The sequence below is a fragment of the Cuculus canorus genome, chromosome 3 (genome assembly GCF_017976375.1).
Source record: "Cuculus canorus isolate bCucCan1 chromosome 3, bCucCan1.pri, whole genome shotgun sequence".
Classification (NCBI taxonomy): domain Eukaryota; kingdom Metazoa; phylum Chordata; class Aves; order Cuculiformes; family Cuculidae; genus Cuculus; species Cuculus canorus.
This window is the reverse complement of record NC_071403.1, coordinates 42,521,205-42,546,036: the sequence shown is the minus strand read 5'-3', so window position 1 is coordinate 42,546,036 and position 24,832 is coordinate 42,521,205. Positions and strand designations below refer to the sequence as shown.

General features: G+C 40.8%; 1 protein-coding gene across 2 annotated transcripts; it reads left to right on the top strand.

The window, feature by feature from the left end:
• The first annotated feature begins 6,180 nt into the window (after window positions 1-6,180).
• SLC18B1 (solute carrier family 18 member B1) lies at window positions 6,181-24,653 on the top strand. 2 transcript variants are annotated; one of them, XM_054061816.1, is made up of 14 exons: window positions 6,181-6,336; window positions 6,840-6,979; window positions 8,040-8,135; window positions 9,788-9,861; window positions 10,625-10,772; window positions 13,171-13,327; window positions 14,774-14,910; window positions 16,570-16,671; window positions 17,533-17,624; window positions 20,014-20,109; window positions 20,871-20,945; window positions 22,418-22,511; window positions 22,615-22,661; window positions 24,130-24,653. In XM_054061816.1, the coding sequence occupies exons 1-14, from the start codon at window positions 6,300-6,302 to the stop codon at window positions 24,200-24,202; spliced, it is 1,368 nt and encodes a 455-aa protein (XP_053917791.1). In that variant the 5' UTR covers window positions 6,181-6,299; the 3' UTR covers window positions 24,203-24,653. The 2 variants fall into 2 exon arrangements, with proteins under 2 accessions (XP_053917791.1, XP_053917792.1); XM_054061817.1 differs by lacking the exon at window positions 22,615-22,661.
• Window positions 24,654-24,832: the final 179 nt, after the last annotated feature.

Here is a 24,832-nt window from a genome sequence, read left to right as displayed (position 1 = left end):
AAGGAATGAACTTACTCAAATGGCCACTGCCCTTCAGCAGGGGTTACAGCACTGAGCTGTACCTCAGAAATCTTGAAAGTGCAACTGCATATTGCCATTCCTGTCAGATGCTCACACAGGTTATGTGGAGGGGGGGCATCCACAAGTGGTTCAGTTGGTCCGTGCTTGTGCAACAGGGCCACCACATCTCAAACATGTTACTTGCTCAAATGCTGTCAGTCTGACCTGGAACTTTGTCCATCCTATCTGCTTTACAGGTTGTCCATTGGGTACTCTACGTGTTGCCATCTTTGTAAAAAATACACAGTGACAAAATATAGCAAAACACATAAAATACATACAAAAAATATAACAAATATTGATAGCTATAGTTTGTGGCTAATGCCATTAAGCATGTGTCACTAACCTTGTCAATCACTGTTTGGGGTCGGACGGGCCTTTTAAAAGAACTCGCAAGGAACCACGCTGGGGGCTCTTTCAGTCTCCTTTCCGTGCTCTCTCTTGCCCATCACTTCGATCAGACCAGTCTGAACCACATGGCCTGGAAGAAGCTGCTGCTGCGACCACGTGTTCCCGAGGAATTGCTATTACCCATCGATGTGGGGATTTCTTTCCTTTTCCCTTCTCTCTCTCTTTGTCTCCCTCCCATTACTTTACGGTGTGCGGGTCAGATTGGATCTGACCGAGTCACCAGTCAAGTGCATAACCTTTATATTACAGAGACCCAGAAGGGGCAGAACCTAACCAGAGCCCTCCAAAACCAGCTATGGTGACAGAAGTGTGGGAGGGACGGACACTCCTCTCCCTGCACTCTGAGCTATGAAGGAAGCCAGTAGGAACAATGCTGCTCATTACTTGTACTGACAGCTCCAAGGTGCATATGGCCACCTCCAGTTCGTGCCATATATTGCTTGAAACTCTGAACTGCAACCCCAGTTGCAATACCCCAGTGGGTTACAACTACTGCAACCCCAAGACAGGTATTCGCATTTAGCGGCTCCTGTGGGACATGTGGATGTGACTTCTCCCTTCCTTACTCCACAAGAACTAGGAACATATAATTTCCTTCATGTTGCTCAGACCCCAGAAAGCACACAAACATGCATAAATTATAATGCTCACCTTATTTACCTCTCACCAGGGAGAAGATTATTCCCTATATGCACCTATCACTTAATCTTCCTATGACCCCTAAAAAGCCCCAAAGACACCTTATCTACAGAGGAAATTTTGCACTGAGCGGAACAATAAACCATTACCTCCCTCAAGGTCATCAAAAGATAACAAGAAGTCCTTAGTCAGCTGTAAGACTGCTATATATGTTCTGTCCAGGAGGTGGAAGTATATGCGTATGAAAGATTTGTATTACTGCAAAAGTGATAATCGCAGGCAAATCATAATCTAATATTCTAAAAGTTGAAGATGCAAAAATAGCTTTACTAGCACAGTTGCAAGAAAACAAAGCTGTGCTAAGATAAAAGTTATGTAGATGTAGACGGGAGGGTTGCACTGACAGTGCCCTCTGTGTTGAAATGATGGTATAAGATAGTAGGCGCACATATTTGTATGTAGTAATTAATGGAAGTGTGTGATCCTGTTTGAAAGTCCACTCCACTGCATAGTGTGTTAATATGAGCTCAGTGTTCCTATGAGCACTCTGCACACTGTTGGCACTACCCTACCTGCTCCACCTTTCTGTCTGCATTCCTATAAGAAGTAGCTAGTTTCTTAACCTCCATATTTTCTGTTGGAGTTATGACGACCATATAGCACCCTGCTGTTTACATACCCAATGGGTGTGACACATTCAAGTCAAGGATTGCAATTCTCTGCTAAGAAGTACTTCCAGTCCACTCAGGGATGGGTGAGTGGGGTAACAAGCTGAGTGCTAGAAAACTGAGGAGCTGCCAAATGCAGTGCAAGAGCCTGTCTAGGCTCTAGAGGGCTGAGGTGGCATCAGTGCAGATACTGGCCTGGTGTTTCACTGATCAGCCAGCCCCAGCAGAGGAACTTGGTCCTCTCAAGATTTGCTTATATTAACCCTTTCCAGCCAGAGCCAGGAAAATTATAAACAGCATAGCATGCTGTCTATAAACTTGGATTTAGGTAGAGGAACGGTAGCCACAGGCTGCTGTCACATGACATTCAAAAATCTGGATTCTCACCCACCTGCTGTTCTGGGCAATCCATTTGAACTCATCGTCTTGCTGCATATATTTAAAAATCCTTTAGTTATAGCTACTACTGTCAGTGCTTTCCATTCAGTTCCTTGACTCCTTCTGACTATCTCTCTTTTCCGGGGTGGCAGCCGCCTTCTTTTTTCCCTGTAACATCAAAATAACAACTGAACCTGGGAGCTTTTTCAGAAGAGTGGTACTGTAGTGAAGATATAGTGGTTCACTCTGTCTCAGCCATCGTCTTCCTTCTCCTTTTTGCCTTCTCTATGTCCTTGTCTCTCTCTGTGGTAATCTCTTCCTTCACCTTGTGCTTTCCCTGGCAGCTATGACTCCTCTGACAGCCTAATTGAAGTGCCAGGTTGTGAACTGTGGAGACTCAGGAACCGAGTAATGAGCAGTTCAGACAGTAGCACAGTACAGTGAGGCAGCCAGATAGGCAGGTGAAACTGTCAGGTATTACTAATTTCCAAGAGAGATCCACGACACTGCTACACTCTGAACAATCAGTTGTGAACAATCCTCGCAAAACTTATTTCCCTCTGACATCTGTTTCTAGAAATACAAAGCACAGGCGTGTGCTACGAATAGATTTTAATGTCACAAGACAGAGTTATGGCATTTTCATTCCAAAACAAACCTGATTTCTCAGCCTGGTTGAACTTTGAGTTGGAAGCCTTCTTGGAAGTAACACCAGTGCACATTTTGTGCTACTCCTCCTAAACAGTTATCTTTTATCTATTCGTTTCCTGGTTGCACAGCCCAGGAAAAGGTTATGTATCATAAAGATTTTTGTAGACCAGCTAATCGACAGAAGTCCTGCTGACCCAGTCACACGGGAGAGGTGTATTTCCAAGCGCCTCCAGATATTGGTTCAGAACAGACAACCACGTACTGTTACTCAGGAATGCAAGGGATGTCTGCAGCAAGTTTCAGGCCTGTGGAGAAAGTATGGCAAGACCATTCTGGGGTCTCATAAAGAGGACAAGCTATGGCATTTCAACATCTATTTGAAAAGAAGATTTTTTTGTCATGATAACTGAACAAAACGGTTTGCTGGTTTTCATCGTCTTCCACAGATTCTGCACTAGACTCTCAAAGGATGTGGTTACCATGTGGTTACATTAGAGCAATTTAAAACTTTCCAAATAGATATGTGCAGCCACTATGACCTCAGCAAGAGAAATAGTAATATGATGCAAATAAGCACTGGGTACGTGATTTCTGGATTGTAACGCAGACGTATTTCTAAAATCTCTACAAATATACTGAACAATAACAAGGGCTATGTACTCCCATGTATGATGAGCATGTCAATGTGTCCTGGATATCCATGAAGGAAGCTGTTCTTAAAGCAATTGTTCTTAATATGCTTTTACCTTATGGACATATGCAATGGATGCAGACTCTATTTGTAGTATTTACCAAGGGCTCGGTGCACCAAGGCTTGAATTCTAGGACCTGAAAGGAAAGATACATTTTTTTAAAGTTGTTGCAGACATGACATAAGAAAAGCTTGCATATTTTTTTTAAATTATTTCTGTTAGGCTTGAAAAACTACTGTGACAGGCTGGTAACAAGTGCCAGTTCAAAGGTTAACAAATGTTTACAGTTGGTTTTATAGTTTCCTTTTTGAAAATATATGGAGAATTATGATATGAATGTTCCATAAACCAGTTTATTCTGACAATAATGAGCAGTGCATAAATAAGCTGTAAGCACCCATAGCCACATTTCTGTATTGGAGCCATAGTTCATGCTGACATAGCTGCTACTTCCCACTCTTCAGCCTTCTACTACACACATTGACATTGTGGAAATCTGACTCCACAGGCTTTATTGGATTACTCATTACTTGCATGTAATTGTTAGTGAGAGGAAGACTGGCTTTTGAAAGCAGTTGGAATCTGAGAGTCGAGACTGAAAAGAGCAAGTAGTTGGGAGTGAAAGCGATTTCATCTCCTGAACATAACTGATTGACTGTCTCTAGCCACAAAAATGAAAGTTTTATTCTATATTATTTTAATCTTTCTCTACAAGTTCATCTTATTCACTCTGTTTGTGTGTCATGCTTTGCATATATCAGCTTTTTCTCATTATCCTTTTGCTGAACTCAGGATGACTTGCAAGTGCTCTTCCTCTTTTCTAGGGAGGTAAGGATGTTTTATGACCAATATCTATAGAAAGGATTTGCACTTCTCTCTTTTTCTAGAGGCAGACAGGAAAAAATCAAGGTAGTTCATATGGATTTTCCAACTTCACAGCCATAATACATGCCACACACGATACATTGTCAAAAGTGCCTTCAGCAAAGGAATGTGTGGCAGCTGTTCTTTTTGGCTGCTAAACAGTTTTTTAAGTTTCCTTATCTTGTCATAAGAAAGTAATTCTGCTTTTTCCTGTCACACGGAGTATGGGATTCTAAAGTTAGGCACATGGCAACATGTGATCTGGAATGTCCTTATTATGACTCTTAATATTATAACTGGTGACTAGATGGACTACTGATGGCCTCGTTAAAATACAGCTTTTAAGAAGTAATTAATATTTTTTCTCTTTGAGAAGTAGGTGGTCTGTCTTATATTACATTTTTAAAAGGTCTCCAGCTCATGCTTGATCTCCTTCCTCACTTTCCTCCCCTCCTGATATCAAACGTGTTGATTATGCCGTCTCTTCCTCACCTCCAGCTTAAATTTACTCCGGGCCAGTTTGCACCTATTAATTCTTATGACAATTTTTTTTTTTTTTTTTTTTTTAGCTCTTCTATTACTGTTTTATGGTTCCTATAACTTGCAAGAGGCTGTGTAGATGATGGTTGGTCTTTCTTGGTCTATTAGTTCTAAGAAGCCATCCTGAATCTCCTGTTAGTATGGAAGACAGAGGCAGACGGCAGATCAGCAGTCCTATAGTAACTGCCAGCTACTCCTGAGGAAACTTAGCAAGGCTAGGCCAAAGTGGTTCAGTTTTCAGGAACTGTAATTAGGTTTGTCAGCCTAAGCAAGGCTCCTTTACCATCCAGATTTCCTGGGAGGTACTTGTTGGGTCCTTTGCTCCCCATGGTCCCTAACAGTAAGAACAGCATAATATTCATAAACTGTCTGAGCTCCTGTTTTAAAAGACTTGGAATTTATACTTGCATTGTAAGGCTTTTCTGTAATGTGTACTATGCTGCTTGTTAGAAATATCTGGAATAGGTTGCCCAGAGAGATGGTTGATGCCCCATCCCTGGAAATATTCAAGGTCAGGTTGGATAGGGCTCTGAGCAGCCTGATCAATTCAAATTGAAGATGTACCTGCTTATTGCAGGGGGATTGGGCTAGATGACCTTACTGGTGCCTTCCAACCCAAACCGGTCTATGACTCTACGATTCTATGATCTTTCCAGTGTCCAGGTGAGGTACAGTTGTATTCATCTTCTTCTGCCACCTCTTCAGTTTTCTTCACCTGTAACCTGTCATAGAATCACAGAATGTCCTGAGTTGGAAGGGACCCACAAGGATCATCAAGTCCAGCTCGTGTTGAAGCCCAGTGCATCAGCTCCATGTCACACTTGTATCCACTCCAGTAAGTAGAATCACAGAATCATAGAATCATAGAATAGTTTGGGTCGGAAGGGACCTTAAAGATCATCCAGTTCCAACCCCCCTGCCATGGGCAGGGACACGTCCCACTAGATCAGGCTGCCCAAGGCCCCATCCAACCTGGCCTTGAACACCTCCAGGGATGGGGCAGCCATCCCTGGGCAACCTGTGCCAGTGTCTCGCCATTCTCATGGTGAAGAAATTCTTCCTTACATCAAGCCTAAATCTGCTCCTCTCCAGTTTATACCCATTGCTCCAGCCTTATCACTACAAGCCTTTGAAAGCAGTAAGTGAGCAGTTCCTCGGGGCCAGATGTGCCTACAACCCGGCAGGCGATTATCCGACTGCCCAAAGTCCGGCTGCTGCCGCCTCCTGGGCGCCTCCCCCGTGTGGCCCGGCCCGGGGGGCGCACCCCGCTCGTGGCGTGGCTCCGGCCAGCGGCCGCGGGACGCGGCAGCCCGTTCCCGCGACCGAGCATGCTCAGTGGCGGCGGCCGGGGCGGCGAGGCACCGCGCCGGCCATTGCGGGACGACGCTCGCTCCCCATGGGCAGCCGCGCGGAGGGCGGCGAGCGGCCCCCAGGTGCGGGGGCCGGGGGCTACGCTGGGGCAGGCGGCGGGTGGGTTCTGCTCCCCGGGGTCGGGTTCTGCTCCCCGGGGATCGGGTTCTGCTCCCCGGGGTCGGGTTCTGCTCCCCGGGGTCGGGTTCTGCTTCCCGGGGGTCGGGATGGTCTGAGCGGCGCAGTGGGGGAAGCGCTGTCCATACGGCGAAGGCTGCGCTCCCGTGTGAGGAAGAAGCAGCAAGACTTGGTTTAATCACCCAGAGCCGAAAGGGTAGAAGTTTTGTGCGAATTTCAATGTACAAGTTGTAATTCCTTCTGTCAGTTTGTAATGCTATTTTTTTTCCTTTCCTCCTTTCCTTTCCTTTCCTTTCCTTTCCTTTCCTTTCCTTTCCTTTCCTTTCCTTTCCTTTCCTTTCCTTTCCTTTCCTTTCCTTTCCTTTCCTTTCCTTTCCTTTCCTTTCCTTTCCTTTCCTCCTTCTTTCCTTTCCTCCTTCTTTCCTTTCCTCCTTCTTTCCTTTCTCAGAAGATGATGTGCCAGAACCACTTGGTGAGGAATCAGGAAGGCTTACCAGAGAACAGCTATTTATCTTGGCTGCGACAGCTTCAGTAAACTTCAGCTCAATGTTATGCTACTCAATTCTGGGACCTTTTTTTCCTACGGAGGTAAATAGCAAATTCAGCCAGCTACTATTTAGGGTGTTTTTTTGCATGTTGACACTTTAAACGTTATCTTGAACATCTGGCACCTTTATAGCTGGCTGCAAGCCCTGAGTTAAGACTTTTCGGTTGTGGGAATTCATAGTGATAGCCTCATGCTGGCTAAAAAAGATTACAGCATATGTAATGGTGACCTGGATCCTGTTCGTGGACTAATTACATTTTCCTTGGGGCTGTGGGGAAGACAGGAAACTAACGATATGAGATAGAAGTATAAACATATGCTTTGAGAAATGAAATAATTTTTTACCCAGTGTTGTGCAGTGGTTTGTTAGTAGAGCTGAATTTATAACTATGGCCATGTCCTCCCAACTTGTCTGTCAGTGCCTTAGTCACTCAATGACTTTTTATTTATAGATACCTTTTTGTTAACTCATCCTATGTTAAACTGCCTTGCCTAGCAACGGGAGGGTGAAAAACTGTCTGCTTATATTGAGTGAATGCAGGTAAATATGAGATGGGAAAAAAAAATTTGGTGCCTTTGCAGCAGGATTTCATTTCTCTCACGACCAAGTTGTTCCCAAATATTAGCAAAGAAATGTTAAGATTATTTTTTCTGGTGAATACTCTGATGTGCACTGCTGGTACCCAAGGAATTGTATTTTTCCAGTTGGATAAGTCAGAAGTTTGCCTGTTGTGTGTTTTGCAAAGGCGTGATTCAGTGATGATAACAGGTATCTGCTCACTGCCCTCTCGTCGTGCAAGGGATCAAAGCTTTATAGTTCACTCTGTTTTACACCAGCTGAAGCCACCTTTATAAAGGCTGGTTGCCTGCTAGCTAGTTCGGCAAACAGTACAGTGTTCTATGCATTGAAGAATGACTGTTGCTTTTCCCTTGATTACAAATAGCTTAAGTAGAAGTGGAACAGTTTAAATTGCTGTTTTGTTACCTTACGAGCCCCTGTTGCCTTTGAGAAAGGAAATTACTTGATAGGCAATTTAAAAAAAATGTGCAATGTATGAATGTTATTCATCTCTCTTTACTCAATTATGATCTTTTTTACAGGCAGAAAAAAAAGGTGCCAGTAATACCATAACTGGCCTGATTTTTGGATGTTTTGCTTTGGTCAATTTCTTGACGTCTTTAATCTTGGGGAATTATGTAAGTATAGTTGAAGCTGTAACTTCTTTCTGTGATGACACAGGTTGATACCTGGAGACAGTTCTCTAAGACTGAGAAAAGCGGTGTCTCTTAGGTTGTACTCCTGCTTGCTTGTGTATGGAGCAACTGGAATCTGTCCAGGCAGTCTGAATCTAATCTAGGTCTTGTCATTACAATTTAAAAATTACTGTTTTGCAGTTATTGAGGGTAGGATAGGGTGGCAGACGTAGTTTCTCAGGTTAACTGTTCTGTTTACTTCTGCTGATCAATTCTCCTTGCTGTTACAATTTTCTATTCTGTTTCTCCGTTTCCCCATTTTGTTTATTGCACTTACTTAAATGTTCTGTTTGCTTTTGGCGATGTTCTTAAGGTATTTTGTTTTGTTTTCTTTTTCTTTAGTTAGCTGCACCCCTTCTTCTTTTCTGGTATGTTGTCTTTTTCTTAACATTTCCTCCTATTATGACTCTGCTGTTTAACACTGTTTCCCCTTCCACCTTATTATACATCAATATGAGATAAATGTCTCCAGTTCTTGCGGCTTCAGTTTTCCCAGATTCGGAATTTTTATCATGCTGGAGAAATTACGAAAAATTCTGTAACAGTTTGCTTATTTATATGATGGAGCACCACTGCCTCTGTATTTTTGGCTAGGGCTCAGGATCATCCCCTAAGTTGGGGCTGCTGCAGTTTCACAGTCTTCTGTTTCTTTGGCTGGGCAGTCTCTTTGCTGACCCCATGGTGAATGATTTTCTCTGGTGGTGAGGTGGCTCATCAAGATGCCAGGAAGGTGCCATTGATAAGTCCAGTCTCGGTGCCTGTGATGTCATTCAACTATGGCACAACCCTCCACGAGTACTTTGCAAGAGAGCAAGAGAGTGAATGCAGAGGGTTGAAGTGAACACCAAGAGGTGGACAGTCAATAATCAGAATTTCTAAGAGTTTCAGTGAAACTCAACAATGTACAGGCTTTAGCAATAATGGCTGAAACTTAGGGACTTTGTCCAGGCCTGAACAAGAACAGTGTCTGAAATACCTGCTGCCCTTAGGGGAAGTTACAGCATGGAATTAGAAACTCAGATGTACTTTGTTATGGGATTGAGTTAGCTTTATGACATGCCTCTCATGGTCCTTTACTCTGGTGATGGAGTCTGAAATGAAGTAAGGTGGGGTCTTTTCCCTTGTAATGAATGGGGAAGCCTGAATCTACTGTGCTTCCTATGCCAAATCTTTGTGCTATTAGATGTTGTGATAAATTTGCTTTAAAATCAGCTTCTCTTGACTCTTCTGAGCCATATACATGGCAGATACTGCTGATTTGGCATGACTGACAATGATGGATAGGGAATGTATTGCTCTCTGTCTGCTTATAATGAGGAATGCTGCTATAACCTACTGCTCTGCAGAAGCTGAGGCGTGAAATAGTTAACTGTACCATTGTCTTACCATTCTGAAAACTGGGTTAAGTCACTTAACCGTTTAGAATATTTTTAGGTTCAGTATTACATGAAGGCACATCGACAGGAGCAGCGTCTCCAGATCTTCTAGTCAGATATGCTATAAAGTGTCCATAATGTTTTGATTTCTTAACAGTAACTTTGAAAGATTTTTGATCTAGACTTGAAATAATAACATGCAAAAATGCTATTTTACAGCTTACACAGATTGGAGCAAAATTCATGTTTGTGGCAGGGATGTTTGTTTCGGGATGTGTGACTATTCTGTTTGGGTGAGTAATTTTTGTTGGTTGGTTTTGTTGCATAGGTCTTCTAATAATTTTCACCCCTATGAAAGACTAGACACAAAACAGAACTGGAAACTGTTGGGCATCTTTCAGATGTTGTTTAGGTCACCTGACTTTTTGCATCTTTACTTTTTGTCTTTCCCTTGTAAAGTAGAACTTCTCCTTTTCAGTAGGTTTCAAAGCCTGTTTAGTACTTTGAAAGCAAAGGAGGAAGGTTATACGCATTTGAATAACTAGCATAGTTGATGAACAGCAAAAAGTCTGTGACAGTGCAGCAATAAGGGAACTATTTATGCATAATGTTTTAATTATACTATTCCTAAAAATACTGAGTGCACATGAGAAGCTTTGACTGGCTGATGAAGAGGCTAAGCCACTCATTTTAGCAAAATAAGTTTTATTAACAGTGACAGAAGCTTTTATTAGGTAGTTGTAACTCATTGCATCAGACTCCTTGCACAGTTGCTTGGAGAAGCTATGAAATACAATAGACTATAGTATTGGAGTTTTTCACAGGCTTTTCATACTCTTTTCACCACCAAACAAAGGGGAAAAGGAGAAAGTTGCCAGAAATAGTTTGGCAGACTTTGAATGACTTCAGTAATGTGATTCAAAAAGACATGGTAACAGGAAGCATTGAGCGTCTTATAACTGTATCCTTTAATGTGTAAGAAATGATGCTTCAAGGCCTTTAGTAGATGACTTGCTGCACCCTGAGGGATGTGTGTACTGTTTGGCTTTTTTTCAGAATGCTGGACAAGGTGCCAAGTGGACCGATGTTCATTGGTTTCTGCTTTTTAGTAAGAGCAATGGATGCAATAGGTTTTGCAGCAGCAATGACAGCATCGTTTTCAATCCTTGCAAAGGCATTTCCCAATAATATAGCTACTGTCCTGGTAAGTACAAAAAACAGTGTTACAGCTGAGTACTCACAATATGATAAGTTGCCAGTAGGCAGTCTAAAACCAGGAGGAGAAAATCTGCTGTCTCATATGCAGGCATATTTGAAATCATCACGTAATGATTGTATCCCTGAATCACAGTCCTGGAACAAGCTCAGACCTTAGCAAAACTCCAATTAGATATAATTTAAGCAGTATGTATTAGCTGTTTTATCTTTTGAAGACCACTAAGTATTGATTGAAGTAATTACCTCTTCAGTTGAAATCAGTCTATTGAATCACTAATACAGCTTTTAGTGATTACTCCTATATGAATGGTAAGAATCCATGTGGATTGGTTGAATAAATTTAATTAGTTCATTTAAATAGTGTTGATTTAAACGACTGAAAGACGCAAAACTGGAAACAGTTTTGGTTTCACTCTTCTAATCTATTGATAAAAATATGTATTAGAAGACAAGAGCTAGAATTTCTTGTAATCTGGAGGACACTATTTCTGATTATCAGTGATTCATTTTGACCTTTATTTACTCATTTTTAAGAATGCTATGGAAAAAAGAGGGTTTTTTATTTAATAAAATGCTGCTTTTTCTTTCTCTTTTTCAATTAATTCTGGTTTCAATTCAAATATGATGTGTAGCTGAAAGCAGTGTGTGGTGATGGTCACCTCAAAACCACAATCAGAAATGCTACACAAGCTGTGGCTTGGTAGCTGCCCTTGTTTAAAATCTAGGGAGAGTGCTGCCAGAAGACAGATCACTTTTAAATATTGGTCTGTTTGCCATATTATGTACTCTAACATCTTATTCTTCATGAGAATAAAAGCTTTTCAAATTAATTCATTTAGACTTACTGTCATTAAACGGGCATGATGGAGAGTTCTTGTTACTGTGACCTCTGCTCGTGGTAGTGGCAGAGGCAGGAGGAAAAGCTGATTAATTGAAGCAAGGTGCATCGTGTGGTAAAATCGTAGAGCCTAAAGGAGTGAATGAGAGATTTTTAGCCTTTCCATAGGTTTTCTTGACAGTGCTAGATATTGAAAACCAGTTTCCTCTCCTTCCCCTTTTGTTAAGTTTTCAGCCAGCATTTCACCCGTTGGGTAACCTAGAGAATGTATGAGGAAGTTAAATAAATGTAGGCATGTCAGCATTGTAAAAGTGTGAAGTTCAGTATCTCTCAAAATGATTCTGTCAAGAGGTATAAACTTCAGAACATAAGCAATATCACTTTTCTTACAATATCAGATTTACTTTATCCTCCCCTTATCTGTAATAATGCAATGCCTCATCTCCCTCACCCTGCAATAGCTTATTAACTTAAAATGATTATATGATGTACAGCCTGATTTGAACTGAAGTCTCACCAATCAGAAATATTTTTTTATGGTTGGTGAGCAACACAAGCAAAAGCATTATTTGGATGCAGCTGTGTTAATTCATGAGCATATGTTGAATTTTACCAAAATGTCTCAAATCCATCTAGAACTAATTTTGAGGACTTGCTAGTCATGCTGTTAGTAGTTATTTCCTTTCCTAGGAAAGGAAAATGGTCGGACCCTAGGCTGATCTAAAGTAAGGAACTTATCTCTTGCTGACCGTGCCTTCTTTGAGACCATTTGACCACTTTGACTTGTATCAGTAAAATTAAAGATATGGATGAATCTCTGTGCTATCTTTCTGGGTCCCAGAAGTTACCAAGACTTTAACTGCGGGCAATTATCACCACTAGCTGTTATTTGCTAGAAGGGGGTGGTCTGAGCACTGATTAGTCAAGTTTTGAGACAGATGTTGACAGTGGTGACTGTGGCGTAGTAACACAAGATTTAAGTGTAACTGTTACATTGTTATTTTGAAAAAAAAATATAGAAGATGCCATATTATTGAATTCTAGCCAAATTAATCTGACTTATGCCCATTGAATTTTCACTGTTATTTCCTGCCCCTAGTTAGTGAATCCAAACAATCTGTTACAGAGAGGAAGCTTTAACTCAGCACATGTGCTTCATCCCACGAGATAGCTACGCATCCAAGTAGGCTTATTTGGGTCGTCCCCCTCAGGCTGGAGTGTAACTGTGAGGTGAGATAGATGATCACTCTAGCCCAAGCTGACTTAGAGATTCTTTCCACCAATAGAGCATTTGCATTGCCTCAGGACTGGGATGTGTTGGGTGACAGCATAGTGGCTTATGCTGCCACACAGATGTTTCCCCCATAGTGAAGCAAAGAAAGTGCTGTCTTGTAGACAGTGGTGAAATTCCTCTTGCCACTTTATGAAGGTCTGTACTAGCCCCTTAGTCATGCAGTAGCTTTTTCTTTTTCAGTTGCTTTTATTGTTACACTAGAGTTTCTCAATGTTTTGGGTTTTGTTTCTTGCTTTCTTTTTCATCCTTTAGGGCAGCCTTGAAATTTTTACAGGACTTGGACTGGTGCTCGGCTCACCTTTGGGTGGCTTTTTGTATCAATCGTTTGGTTATGAGGTCCCTTTCATTACACTGGGATGCTTAGTCTTGGTCTTGGTGCCCGTGAATATGTGCATTTTACCAACGTATGGTAAGCACCCTTCTTCCTGTATCCTTCACACACCTTAATTTCTCATGCATATAAATACGTTTTAGAGAAATATTAGTTTCTGAGGTCTGATACAACTCAGATAGCAAAGCTCCAGCTGAATTAATTTATTATCTTGATCAGGCGTGCAGATGGCCTGGAATAAATCCAACATCTAATGCTTGTCTCTGCAAACACTAGGAGCTCTGTGTGGAAGTGATCTGAGATAAATTTTTGTTTTCTTTTGTCTGTTTAGCTTCAGGGCTTGTAAAGGATTAGTTTTGTCTTCTTTGTATCATCTTGTCATTGAAGAAAAGCTGGAGATCGATTTTGCCTAAAACAAAAGAATTTAACATGTTTGAGGGGAAACAGAGGGGAAGAAGAATTACAGGGAGAACAAAAAGGGTTTATTTGTAATGAATGATGCAGGATCTTATTTACATGAAAGAATGCTAAACATAATAAATGAGGGGTTTAACTAAAGTGGTGGAGGTCATATAAATTTGATTAAACTTTAGATGGTCCTGCTTTGGATAGAAAGTAAGACTTAAAGATAAGTTTTCACACGGGATTGTAACTACAAGGTTACAGTTCTATTTCTAGCTTTTATTAAAAACTAGTAACTTTACATTTTAAATATGTTTTACTCTTAAACATTAAAATCTTGGAGAACAACTTAATATATATGCTTTTAGAAGAAAATTACTGTGATTAATCATGTGCTGCTACTGCTGGGTTTCCCCCCACACCTTCCCAAGCTCTGAAATTGGATGGAGTCGTGATATTACTAGACAGTCTGAAACCACATTAATATATGTCAGCTCTGAGCTGGTGGATGCTAATGAATGAACATTTAGTTCTATGTATGCTTTGAGACCATATTCAACTATTAAAGCACCAACAGCATCGGGAAGGGAGCTTGTCTTAGAAATGACATCTGAAAGAAGTTTCCTGTCTAGAGTATAAACTGAACATGCAGGAGACCCAAATGACTAGTTGCTTAAAAATTCAGAGAGATTTCAACTGGTAAATAGCCATCTTTTTATTTTATTTTATTTTCAAAGCGTGCTTCTCTGATTGCACATGAATGGTTCATGCATGTGTGCATGCTGTTTTCAGACATATCCATGAGATATTCATTATATGAGGGCTAGTGGAGAAGTAACCATATTTTTACATAGTTATGAATACTATATGCATTTGGGTTTTTTAAGCTGGGGATTTGCAATGCCAGAGTCTTAAGTTGTTTACTTCTCTTCTTTTATTCACCTGTCAAATTTTGGGTCTTTTTAAATACAAAAATGGTATATTGCATGATAGTCTACTCTTGACTTTCGTTTGTTAGATAATGAGTAGTAGGCCTAGAAAAAGGGAAATACTAATTTATTTTCTAAACCAGTTTATGCTGCTGAAAATAATGCGATTTCCCCACTTTTTGTCTTGAAACAGATTCAACGCCTAGCAAGGACTCCTTTTGGAAGCTCATTCTTCTGCCTAAAGTCTTAATGCTCTGTCTTACTATATTTTCTCTAAGTGCATGCTTGGGCTTTTTGGATCCCACAATGTCTCTATTTGTCCTAAAGAAGGTAAGTCCTGTTAGCATGCAGGAAATTTTTGAGTTGCTAAAGAGTAAATGACTGGTTATAAATGTGGTTTAAATATCGTAATGAAATTAAGCCTTATCCAACTACACTGCTGTAGTTATCTGTTAATAATATGATTTCCAAATAACTTGATTTCCACAGTACTGAAAAATGATGGTATTGACATCATCTGTTCTTTCTGGATCTTGGTAGCTTTGAGAATGAGGAAGTGTAAGGTCTTTAAAAATGTCCTTTTTCCACTTAATTGACTGTCAGCTGCAGAGTACCTTCTCTGAACAGGGCATAGCAGCTGTTTTTCTTTTAAATGAGCGACTTTTTTCCTCCTTTCTGAAAGCACATTCTGTAAAACTGCAATATAATGGTGTTATATTTTGTGATGTGGACGCTTGGTTTTGCATACAAGATTGAACAGCTCTGCTTTCTTTAACAGCAATGTCAAAATTAAAATGAGAGCAACTATGTAGCCTGCTAACTGACTTCAACACTCATTTATTAAAAAGGCCGTTTTATTTATTTAGTATTTATTTAGTTAGTTGTTTCCCACTTAATTTTATTTATTTGTTTATCTTCCCCATGGTGTTTAAGGTAATGAATTTGAAGTAAACAGTTCAAGATTCTGTTCCTCTGTGAAATTAAGCATTGCTTTTTGAGTGGTTTAGCATTATGCAGGTTGTTGTGCTCCTACCTTTTGTCTGTCTAGTCCAGTACTTAGAGCACTCATCCAGGGTGAAGAAGATTTGATGCTAACCTGTTCCATAAGTGAATATACATCTTCCATCTCCCAGGAGGGATCTGTAATTATTCCACTGTAGAATATTGCATGCTGGTGTGTCTGTTTGCTTTCTGTCTGCTCTGTGCTAACAGATAACTTGCTGTGAAAGCATCGTAGCCTTCTTGGCAGATATTCTAACTACTAAATTAGAGTTATTATCATGTGCTTGCATACAGCAAGGAAATAGTGAATATTTGTGGAGTTCATGCCACAAGAAACATCTTGGAATACCTTCTAACTGGAGTTAAAGCACTTATTTGAGACGAGTATGCTTTTGGTTCATTACACATTTTGTTTCAATACAGAAATGTGACTGCATTAGGGGTGCGTAGACCTCTGGGCATTTGCAAAAAGCCTCTTACTCATTCTTGTAAAAATCCTCCTTTAGTTGAAAAGCCAGGGTTGTTTTACAGCACTGCTTACATTTAAGATGCACTGATTAACAGTGGATGACTAGGGCGCTTATGCTTTTCTAAGTGGAAATAAAACTAAAGACTGGAGAGGTAAAGACTATATCCCTCTGAATGTCAGGATCTGAGGTGTCTATTTCAAATATGCCAGATATTATGTTAGAATCCAGTGTACCAGTGTAGGGACACAGCATAGTGTTTCCTCCTGAGATTATTTAGGAGTACCGTTGTGTACAGAGTACAGAGATGTTTCCTCTCCATGCTTAGAAATGGATGTGGAAGGGAACTGTAAGTCAGCTGACTCCATTAAGTACTTGAAATACATCTATATGGTATCAGTAAAATACTTAAAATCGTGCATTTAAGTATTTTGATCTAAACAGTAATTCTTAGATTGTCCTTTAATGACTGTAGAGTATATGTTCTGATGTTTTATTTTATTCGTCTTCCTTTCCATAGTTCAAACTCTCGGCTGGTTATGTCGGCTTGGTATTCCTTGGTTTGGCTCTCTCATATGCCCTGTCTTCTCCCCTCCTCGGACTCCTAAGTGACAAACTGCCAGTGAGTGTTACCCTACTGTTTGTGCAGGGTTAGTAAAGCACTCTGTGCATTTAGTCAAAACTGGAGGACTCCCCATGTTGAAGAGATGGGCATAGATCTGGTTCTGTAAAAGAATCTGTGTTTCAAGACCTTGTGTTCTGAATACTGCCAACGTGAAGGTCTCTTTTGCTGTGTCCGGGTAATGTCTAAAATAGTAAAGGATGTCAGACAAGTATCCTGTAGCTGAAATGTGTTGAGCTTTTCCAGTGGACTAAGCACAATCTGTTCCCAGCCCATATTGAGTGTATAGTGGGAAAACATGTCCTAATTATCTATGGTTTCAACCACGTGTAACTTTCAACAGCTTTTGAAAAGAGGAGTAAAGTTATTCTGGTTAGCTGTATTGAGTATAATATCCAAATTAGATCAGCACAGTCAGTGGCAGCCACTGCTAACTGATCAAGAAAACCTACACTTAGAATGCTGTGCGTAAAGGACAGTGCCAGTTTTCTGACACTGTGTTTTTTGCAACACAAACTAATAATGGGTTTTCTACATGAGAATTATATGCAATGCTATACGATATTCCTTATAGTAGAGACTTTGCTAATAGAGAAGCACTGTTACTCAGTATCCTGAAGCAATCTCTGTATTAAGCAGCTGCTGCCAGTGGTTGCATTGGTGGCGAGGAAGCATACATTCTGTGTTTCTTGATGGGGTTCAGAACTGGCAGAGAAATTGTGAATTCCCAGTTTGTGTCTAATGATGGTCTCTAAAGGAGCACTACTTTTCAGGAGATGAAGAGTGGTATTAGGACAGACAAAATAGTTGTATTGCAAATTCAAATCTTTAAATTACATACCTCTTCCTTTTCTTTCATAGTACCTCAGGAAGTGGTTGCTGGTATCTGGAGGCCTAATAACAGCACTGTGCTTTTTCATGTTAGGACCTGCTCCTGTACTGCACATTGAAAGGTACAGAACTGCCTCGTCTTGAACTTGCCCCCTTATGCCCTGTTTCTGTGACAGCTATCACGACCATAGTCGTGTATGTCCACAAGTCTACAATTAGCACCTCTGACTATGAAAAAGCATTTTCTTAGCTTCTAACATAAGGCTATGAATGTAAAGCAGTGGAAGCGTTTTAAAATGGAGGTTGTTTATCTTCATAAAATAGATCCTTTTCCTTTACTTTTTGCTATATTTGTTACTATGTTTGTTCATGTTAATGTGTGTGATGGGAAGAATGCTGCTTTTTGTTTTCCTTTCTTCCCAATTCTGTGGCCTGGCTGAACAGGGAGCTTTTGCCGGGACTTGTTGGGGGGGAGGTCCTTCTATGACCAGGTGACCCACCTAGTGGATGAGGGAAAGGCTGTGGATGTCACTTACCTGGACTTTAGTAAAGCCTTTGACACTGTTTCCCACAGGATTCTCTTAGAGAAGCTGGCAGCTCATGGCTTAGACAAGTGTACTCTTTGAGTGAAAAGCTGACTGGGTGGCCAAGCCCAGATAGTTGTGCTGAATGGAGAGAAATCTAGTTGGCAGCAGATCATAAGTGATGTTCCTCAGTGCTCAGTGTTGGGTCCAGTCATGTTTAATATCTTTATCAATGGATCTGGATAAGGAGATTGAGTGCTTCTTCAATAAGTTTGCAGATGACACCAACTTAGGCAGGAGTGTTGATCAGCTCGAGAGTGGAAAGGCTCTGCAGAGGGATCTGGATGGGCTGGATTGATGGGCTGAGGTCAGTTGTATGAGGTTTAACAAGGCAAAGTGCTGGGTCCTGCACTTCAGTCACAGCAATCCCATGCAATGTTACAGGCTTGGAAAGAATAGCTGGAAAGCTGCCTGGTAGAGAAGGAGTTGGGGGTGTTGGTCAGCAGCCATCTGAACATGAACCAGCAGTGTACTCAGGCAGCCAAGCTGCTGGCTTGTGTCAAAAATGGTGTGGCCAGCCAGAGCAGGGAAGTGGTTGTTCCCCTCTACTCATCACTGGTGAGGCTGCACCTCTAATATTGTGTTCAGTTTTGAGCTCCTCGCTACTAGGACACTGAGGTGCTGAAGCACGTCCAGGGGAGGACAACGAAGCTGGTGAGGGGGCTGGAGAACAAGTCTTACAAAGAGCAGCTGAGGGAACTGGGTCTGTTTAGCCTGGAGAAGAGGCTGAGGGGAGACCTTCTTGCTCTCTGCAACTACCTGAAAGGACATTGTAGCAAGGTGGGTATTGGTCTCTTTTCCCAAGTGACTAGTGATAGGAGGAAATGGCCTCAAGTTGTGCCAGGGGATATTTAGACTGAATGCTAGGAAAATTTCTTTACTGAAAGAGTGGTCAAGCATTGTATCAGGCTGCCCAGGGAAGTGGTGGAGTCTCCATCACCAAAGGTGTTCAAAAAGCATGTAGATGTGGCACTTTGGGATATAGATTAGTAGGCATGGTGGTGTTGGGCTGACAGTTGGGCTTAATGATCTTAGAGATCTTTTCCAACATTATTGATTATATGATTCTATAATTTCCAGTAAAGCAGAACAAAATTCTCTTTTGTCTAATTTTCTATTTTCTCTTATTTCATCAGTGTTTGTAACTATGGGTTTTGTTTGCATGGCTGTGCAGCAGTGTTGATTTTTCTTCTCTCTCTCTCTCTAGCTTGCTAAGGAAAATGCCAGATTATAGTTTTGTTTTCAGCTGGCTAAATAAAGACAATGTCTCTTGCACCTGAACACTGCACTAACATATCTCTGAAGTTGATTCACAACAAAACACTGCTACGTTTACAAAGCAGCTGTACAGTCCTTTTGTGATTGGTTATATACTCTCTTAAAGATGATGATTAGCTTGCTAATGTGCAGTATTAGTGAACTCCTTCATCCTAGGCTTCTAATTCTTAAAGAAGATTGTACATCTGAAATTGGTGAGATTATATGTTTGATCTGGTGATAAAAAGAAATCGATAACATCTTCTTCATTCTTTTCTTTAGCCAGCTGTATTTGGGTAAAATATATTAGGCTACAGGATTTTAGCTGCAAATCCTTCACTTGTGCAACAAACCAAGTCTGAAGCTTGGGTGTATGAGTTAAGCTCGTCTGTGTACCTCTTGTCTATGTGCCTCTCTTAAAATGAATTGTGTTTGATAAGGAAATATTTAATTTGAGCACAGGATTTTCAAGTTCTTTTATAAAGTTTTTTTTTTAAATATAGAACTGTATTTTCAACTCTTAGTGTTCAATTAAATTACAACTATTTTGGGGTTCAAGAAACATAATTTTCTGGTCAGTCATGGAAAGCTGATATAACAGCCCTAAATAGGGCACTTACTTGAAGAGAGTCTTCAGCAGCTAACTTCTTTTAAATGGCTTTTTTTTCAGTCAGCTGTGGATGTTTGTGCTAATGCTGGTTTTGATTGGCTTTTCCCTTGGCATGAGTGCTATCCCATTGTTTCCAGAGGTACTGCACTGTGCACAGTAAGTAACTCAGTCCAACACATCTTTTTATGTTACTGGCAATTGGAAACTGCAACTAATTTTCAGAGGTGAATATAAAGTGGGATTTTGGTGGGGCTTTCTCCCCTCTTTTTCGGACAAAGGTAGCAAGTAACTCTTTAATGCTTCCACTACCTTTTTTTGTCTTACTAGTTGTTATACTCCAAATATGATCTTGTAAATGTGTACCTATGAACACACTGAAGTCTGTCAGACTTTACATCTTATAGCATGGGGCAACCTGTGTGTGGTTTCATATACAGAGGATTTATTTCAGCTTCTGAGGACAACTAATAGTGAGAAGTTTTGACCAGATTTTCAGACTGTATTTGCTTTAACAGCTGTATCTACAGGGGACGTACTTGCTCAAAGTACAAGTTCTGTGATGTGGCTTGGCAGTAATGACCTAAAAGAGTCTTGATTTACTCTTTATTAATATGTTCCTCCTGGAACAAGGTCTTTTATTCTTACACGCACTGTTTTACACTTGCCATATGAAACACAGGGAGTGAGCAACGGTGTGATGTTAGGAATCTCACTTAGAAGACATCAGAAATGAGAAGTAGCACTGCAATCTTCCAGAGAGGCAACGAAGGAGGAAGTACAGGGTAAACAGACATGATTCTTGTTAACTATTTATATTGTGTGTAAGTGAAAATGAGGGAAGGAACTTTGCAGGGGAAGGCTATAAACTGAGACACAATAATGTGTTGTACTACTCCAAGTGGTCTGTCTTTCTGCAGTGAGAATGGATTTGAAGAAGGTCTGAGTCTGCTGGGACTGGTGTCTGGACTCTTCAATGCCATGTGGTCTCTTGGGTATGTATACAGTTGCCTTTTTGTAAGCTCTGAGTGTTCGGTTGTTCTACACTATCACCACATGAAAGCCTGCTGAATTACAACTGAAGTTTTGCGTTGCAGTCATTGTGTTGACCTTGATTCAAAAGGTTCTTTCTAAACAGGAGTTTGGTGGACATGTGAAACCAAAGCTTTTTGTACATCAAAGGGACAACTGAACTTGTCTTCCTTGAAATGTATTGCCCTGCTATTAAAAAGCTGCAATGATTAAGTGGGTGTTATCTTGCACTTCTGCGGGATCATTTTCTTTGTCACAAACCAAGATACTTAATCCTTAATAGGGAGTCGTGGACCCTAATTTTCTACAAAGTCTGCCCACATGAAACGAGCTAGAAGATATCTGCTCCTGACTAATTCTGTTCCACCTTTTTTATTTTCCACATTCCTTCCTTTAGTATGGGGCAGCTTAGGGTAGAATCTTGTCTTTCAGAGACAGCCATTATTTAAGTTCTGTGTTTGTGAAGCTTAGGAGTGTGTCTGTGTTTATGACCCATATGTTGTCACAGAAATGATTGAAAGGCACTACTGACTGAGTGACCCTTCAGAGTTGTCATTCAGTGAGAAGTGAGTCTCCCTACTGAGACAGAGTCGCCCTACTGAGAGCCACTTCCAGGACTTTTTTTCATCTGTCCTTGTAGTCCTCTGCGACTGCAAGTGGGTTTCAGTGGTACACATTTGTGCCATCTTTCCCAACCTAACTGAAGTTCTAGCTGTCCTGTTTATTTGACATAGGATTTAGCACAGATATAGGTAGTACAATGTTACAAACCCCTGTTTTTTTAATGCTATTATCACACATGATTTTATTACGTAACTTGGTTCCAGGAATTTTTTCTAGTTTTATGCAATTTTGTCCCTTTCTCTAGTAGGGGATAATATCACATGAGACCTTTCATAAAGAGACAGCAGTTGCATAACCTTTCTTGACATTCTTAAACAGACATGAAAAGTGCCAGGCAGTTACATACAGCTCAACCTTGCAGTGACTGCGTTTGTCATCATGTGGTTCCCCATATGCCTATATCCATCAGTCTTTTGTCTTGAAGTTTGGAAGGTTTACGTTTTGAGGGATGTGAGTTTAAATTTCTTGTGTGGTAGAAGTGGTCTGTGTAGATGCCCTATTCAAACGTGGTCCTTAGTGGAGCCTCTAAGCCATTCCGGATACAGAAAAGAGCTTTCAACTTTCTGATGTGATTGCCATTTCCAGGTAAGGAGGTAACTAGACAGGATTATTGGGGCCAGGGCAAGCAAAGAATTAATCTTCATTGAGGATTATAGGAAGATTAGGTCTGTGGAAGACAATCTCTTTGTTGACAAAGGATAGAGAATTGAAGGAGGAAGGCCACAAACCAAAATAAAAAGGTTCTCTGACAATATGATATGTTACTTTTTTTTCATATGGGATTCCAATACCTCCTTTTGATTTATTGCAGGGCATTTGTAGGTCCCACTCTAGGAGGATATCTAAATGAAAAGCTGGGTTTTGAATGGGCCTCAGCCATCCAAGGAGGATTGGCACTGTTAACTGTAAGTGAATACACATTTTTTGAGTTTTATATCTATTGCAATTGTGAGCTGTTGCATAAGGTTATTATTATTATTACAATTGTAACTCACTGTTTCCTCAAAGGGTCTTGTGGCTGGAATATTCTATATCACTGAGGCAACAAGGAGAAGGTATGCTGAGATACCTATTCTTTATTTTACCTGCAGCCATATAAGAGAAACCTTTGAAAGCTCTGCTTCTATTTTTCTTCACTACTGAATTGATAATGAATACAAACATGAGTAGTAAAAATATTGCTTAAATACTTTGTCTGTATGCTTTCCTGAATCCCTACTGACCTAAACTGAGCAATGCATTTTCTATACAAGCAACAGAACTGAGGTATTAACGAGTAAACCCTGCTGACAGTTCTTTCAGAAGGGTGTCTGTGAGCCGGAATTGGCTAGATGCTCGCATCCAAAGAGTAGTAGTCAATAGCTTAATGTCCAGATAGAGATCAGTGGCAAGTGGTGTCCCTTAGAGGCCCATATTGGGACCAGTGCTGTTTAATATCCTCATCAGTGACATAGACAGCGGGATCAAGCATGCCCTCAGTAAATTTGCAGATGACTCGAAGCTGAGTGGTGTGTTTGAGACACCTGAGGGACAAGATGCCATCCAGAGAAACCTGGACAAGCTTGTAAAGTGGGCCCATATGAACATTATCAGGTTCAACAAAGACCAGTGCATGGTTCTGCACATGGGTAGGGGCAACCCCTGCTATCAGCACAGGCAGAGGGATGGACCAATTGAGAGCAGCCCTGCCAAGAAGGACTTGGGGTACTAGTGGGTGAAAAGTTCAACGTGAGTCAACATTGTGCTCTCACAGCCCAGAAAGCCAACCATATCCCAGGCTGCATCAAAAGAAACGCAGCCAGCAGGTGAAGGGAGCTGATTGTGCTGCTCTCCTCCGCTCTGGTGAGACCCCACCTGTAGTACTGTGTCCAGTTTTGGAGTCCTCGGCACAGAAAAGACGTGAACTTCTTGGAGCAAGTCCAGAGGAGGGCCACAAAGATGATTAAAGGGCTGGAGCACCTCTCCTGTGAGGAAAAGCTGAAAGAGTTGGGGTTGTTTGGCCTGGAAAAAGAGAATGTTCCAAGAATGTCCCATCCTTTCAGTACTTAGAAGGGGTTTATAAGAAACATGGGAACAGACTTTTTTAGTCAAACCTGTTGTGATGGAGCAAAGGGTGATAGTTTTACACTGAAGGAGGGTAGATGCAGACCATATATGAGGAAAACATTTTTTCTAATGGGGGTGGTGAAACACTGGAACATGTTGCCTGGATAGGTGGTAGATGCCCAGTCCCTGGAAACAGTCAAGGTCAGGTGGGACTTAGCTCTGAGCAACCTGATCTAGTTGGAGATGTCCCTGCTTTTTGCAAGGGGGTTTGACTAGGTGACGTCTAAAGGTCCCATCCAACCCAAACTGTGATTCTGTGAATTTATAGGTGTGAAAGCAATTGTACATGTCCAGTGATTCACATAGCTCTTTCCACATAAAGTGTGGCTTTTTTGCTATAATGTTGGTGTTACATAGATGTATCTACAAAATATTAAACGTGTTTCTTCCCTCTTGCTCTTTTCCTTGTGAAAACAGTTCGAGTTCCAGCCGGCAAAATCCTCCTGGTAATAACGAAGAAACAACTCATCTGATGGGCAGTGACACATAGCCAGACAAACTTTCAATTCTCCATTTTCTATTGTGGTTTAACTTAGTGTTGAGATGAGTGGATTTAATAGTGTTTCATTATTCTGGAGCTGGGATACACGATCCCTTAGTGGACAACCAGTTGTGGTTTAGTTGTAGCTGCAACTGTTTTGCAACACTGAACACTGACTGCCTTTCTTTTGTAAGTCATCATGTGGATTGGCTGAAGTGATGAGTAACCCTCAGATGTCTGCCTATTTAATTGCATTCTGTATACGGTGCACCACTCTATGTGAAGAGGTGTGTTTTCAAATGCCTGGTTTCTATACTTGAGCGTGCTGTATATTATTCTTGGGTAAAGCTACTATTTTACTACCATGATTTTCTATATTTTTTTAAAGAAAGTTCATTATCTTGTAATACTTTAACTGATAACATAAAATGTTGAAACAAAATTTGAAATGAAAAGCATTAAGCACAATATTGTTTTAAATAAAGCAACTTTTTTCCTAATTTTCTTAAGGCAACAAGAGTCTAAAATAATTTGTGTCTACCAGCATTTAATATTATCTTGAAAACACCTGAAGATGGGAGGCAAAGGTAAGTGAAGAGAAGACTTAGTGTCTCCACACTGAACTAACTGATCTTCAGT

Coding starts and splice junctions, on each gene's coding strand:
- SLC18B1 (XM_054061816.1), top strand. CDS start 6,300: ATGGGCAGCCGCGCGGAGGGCGGCGAGCGGCCCCCAG. Junction 9,862..10,624: donor TGTGTGACTATTCTGTTTGG/GTGAGTAATTTT, acceptor GCTTTTTTTCAG/AATGCTGGACAAGGTGCCAA. Junction 17,625..20,013: donor CCTGTACTGCACATTGAAAG/GTACAGAACTGC, acceptor CTTTTTTTTCAG/TCAGCTGTGGATGTTTGTGC.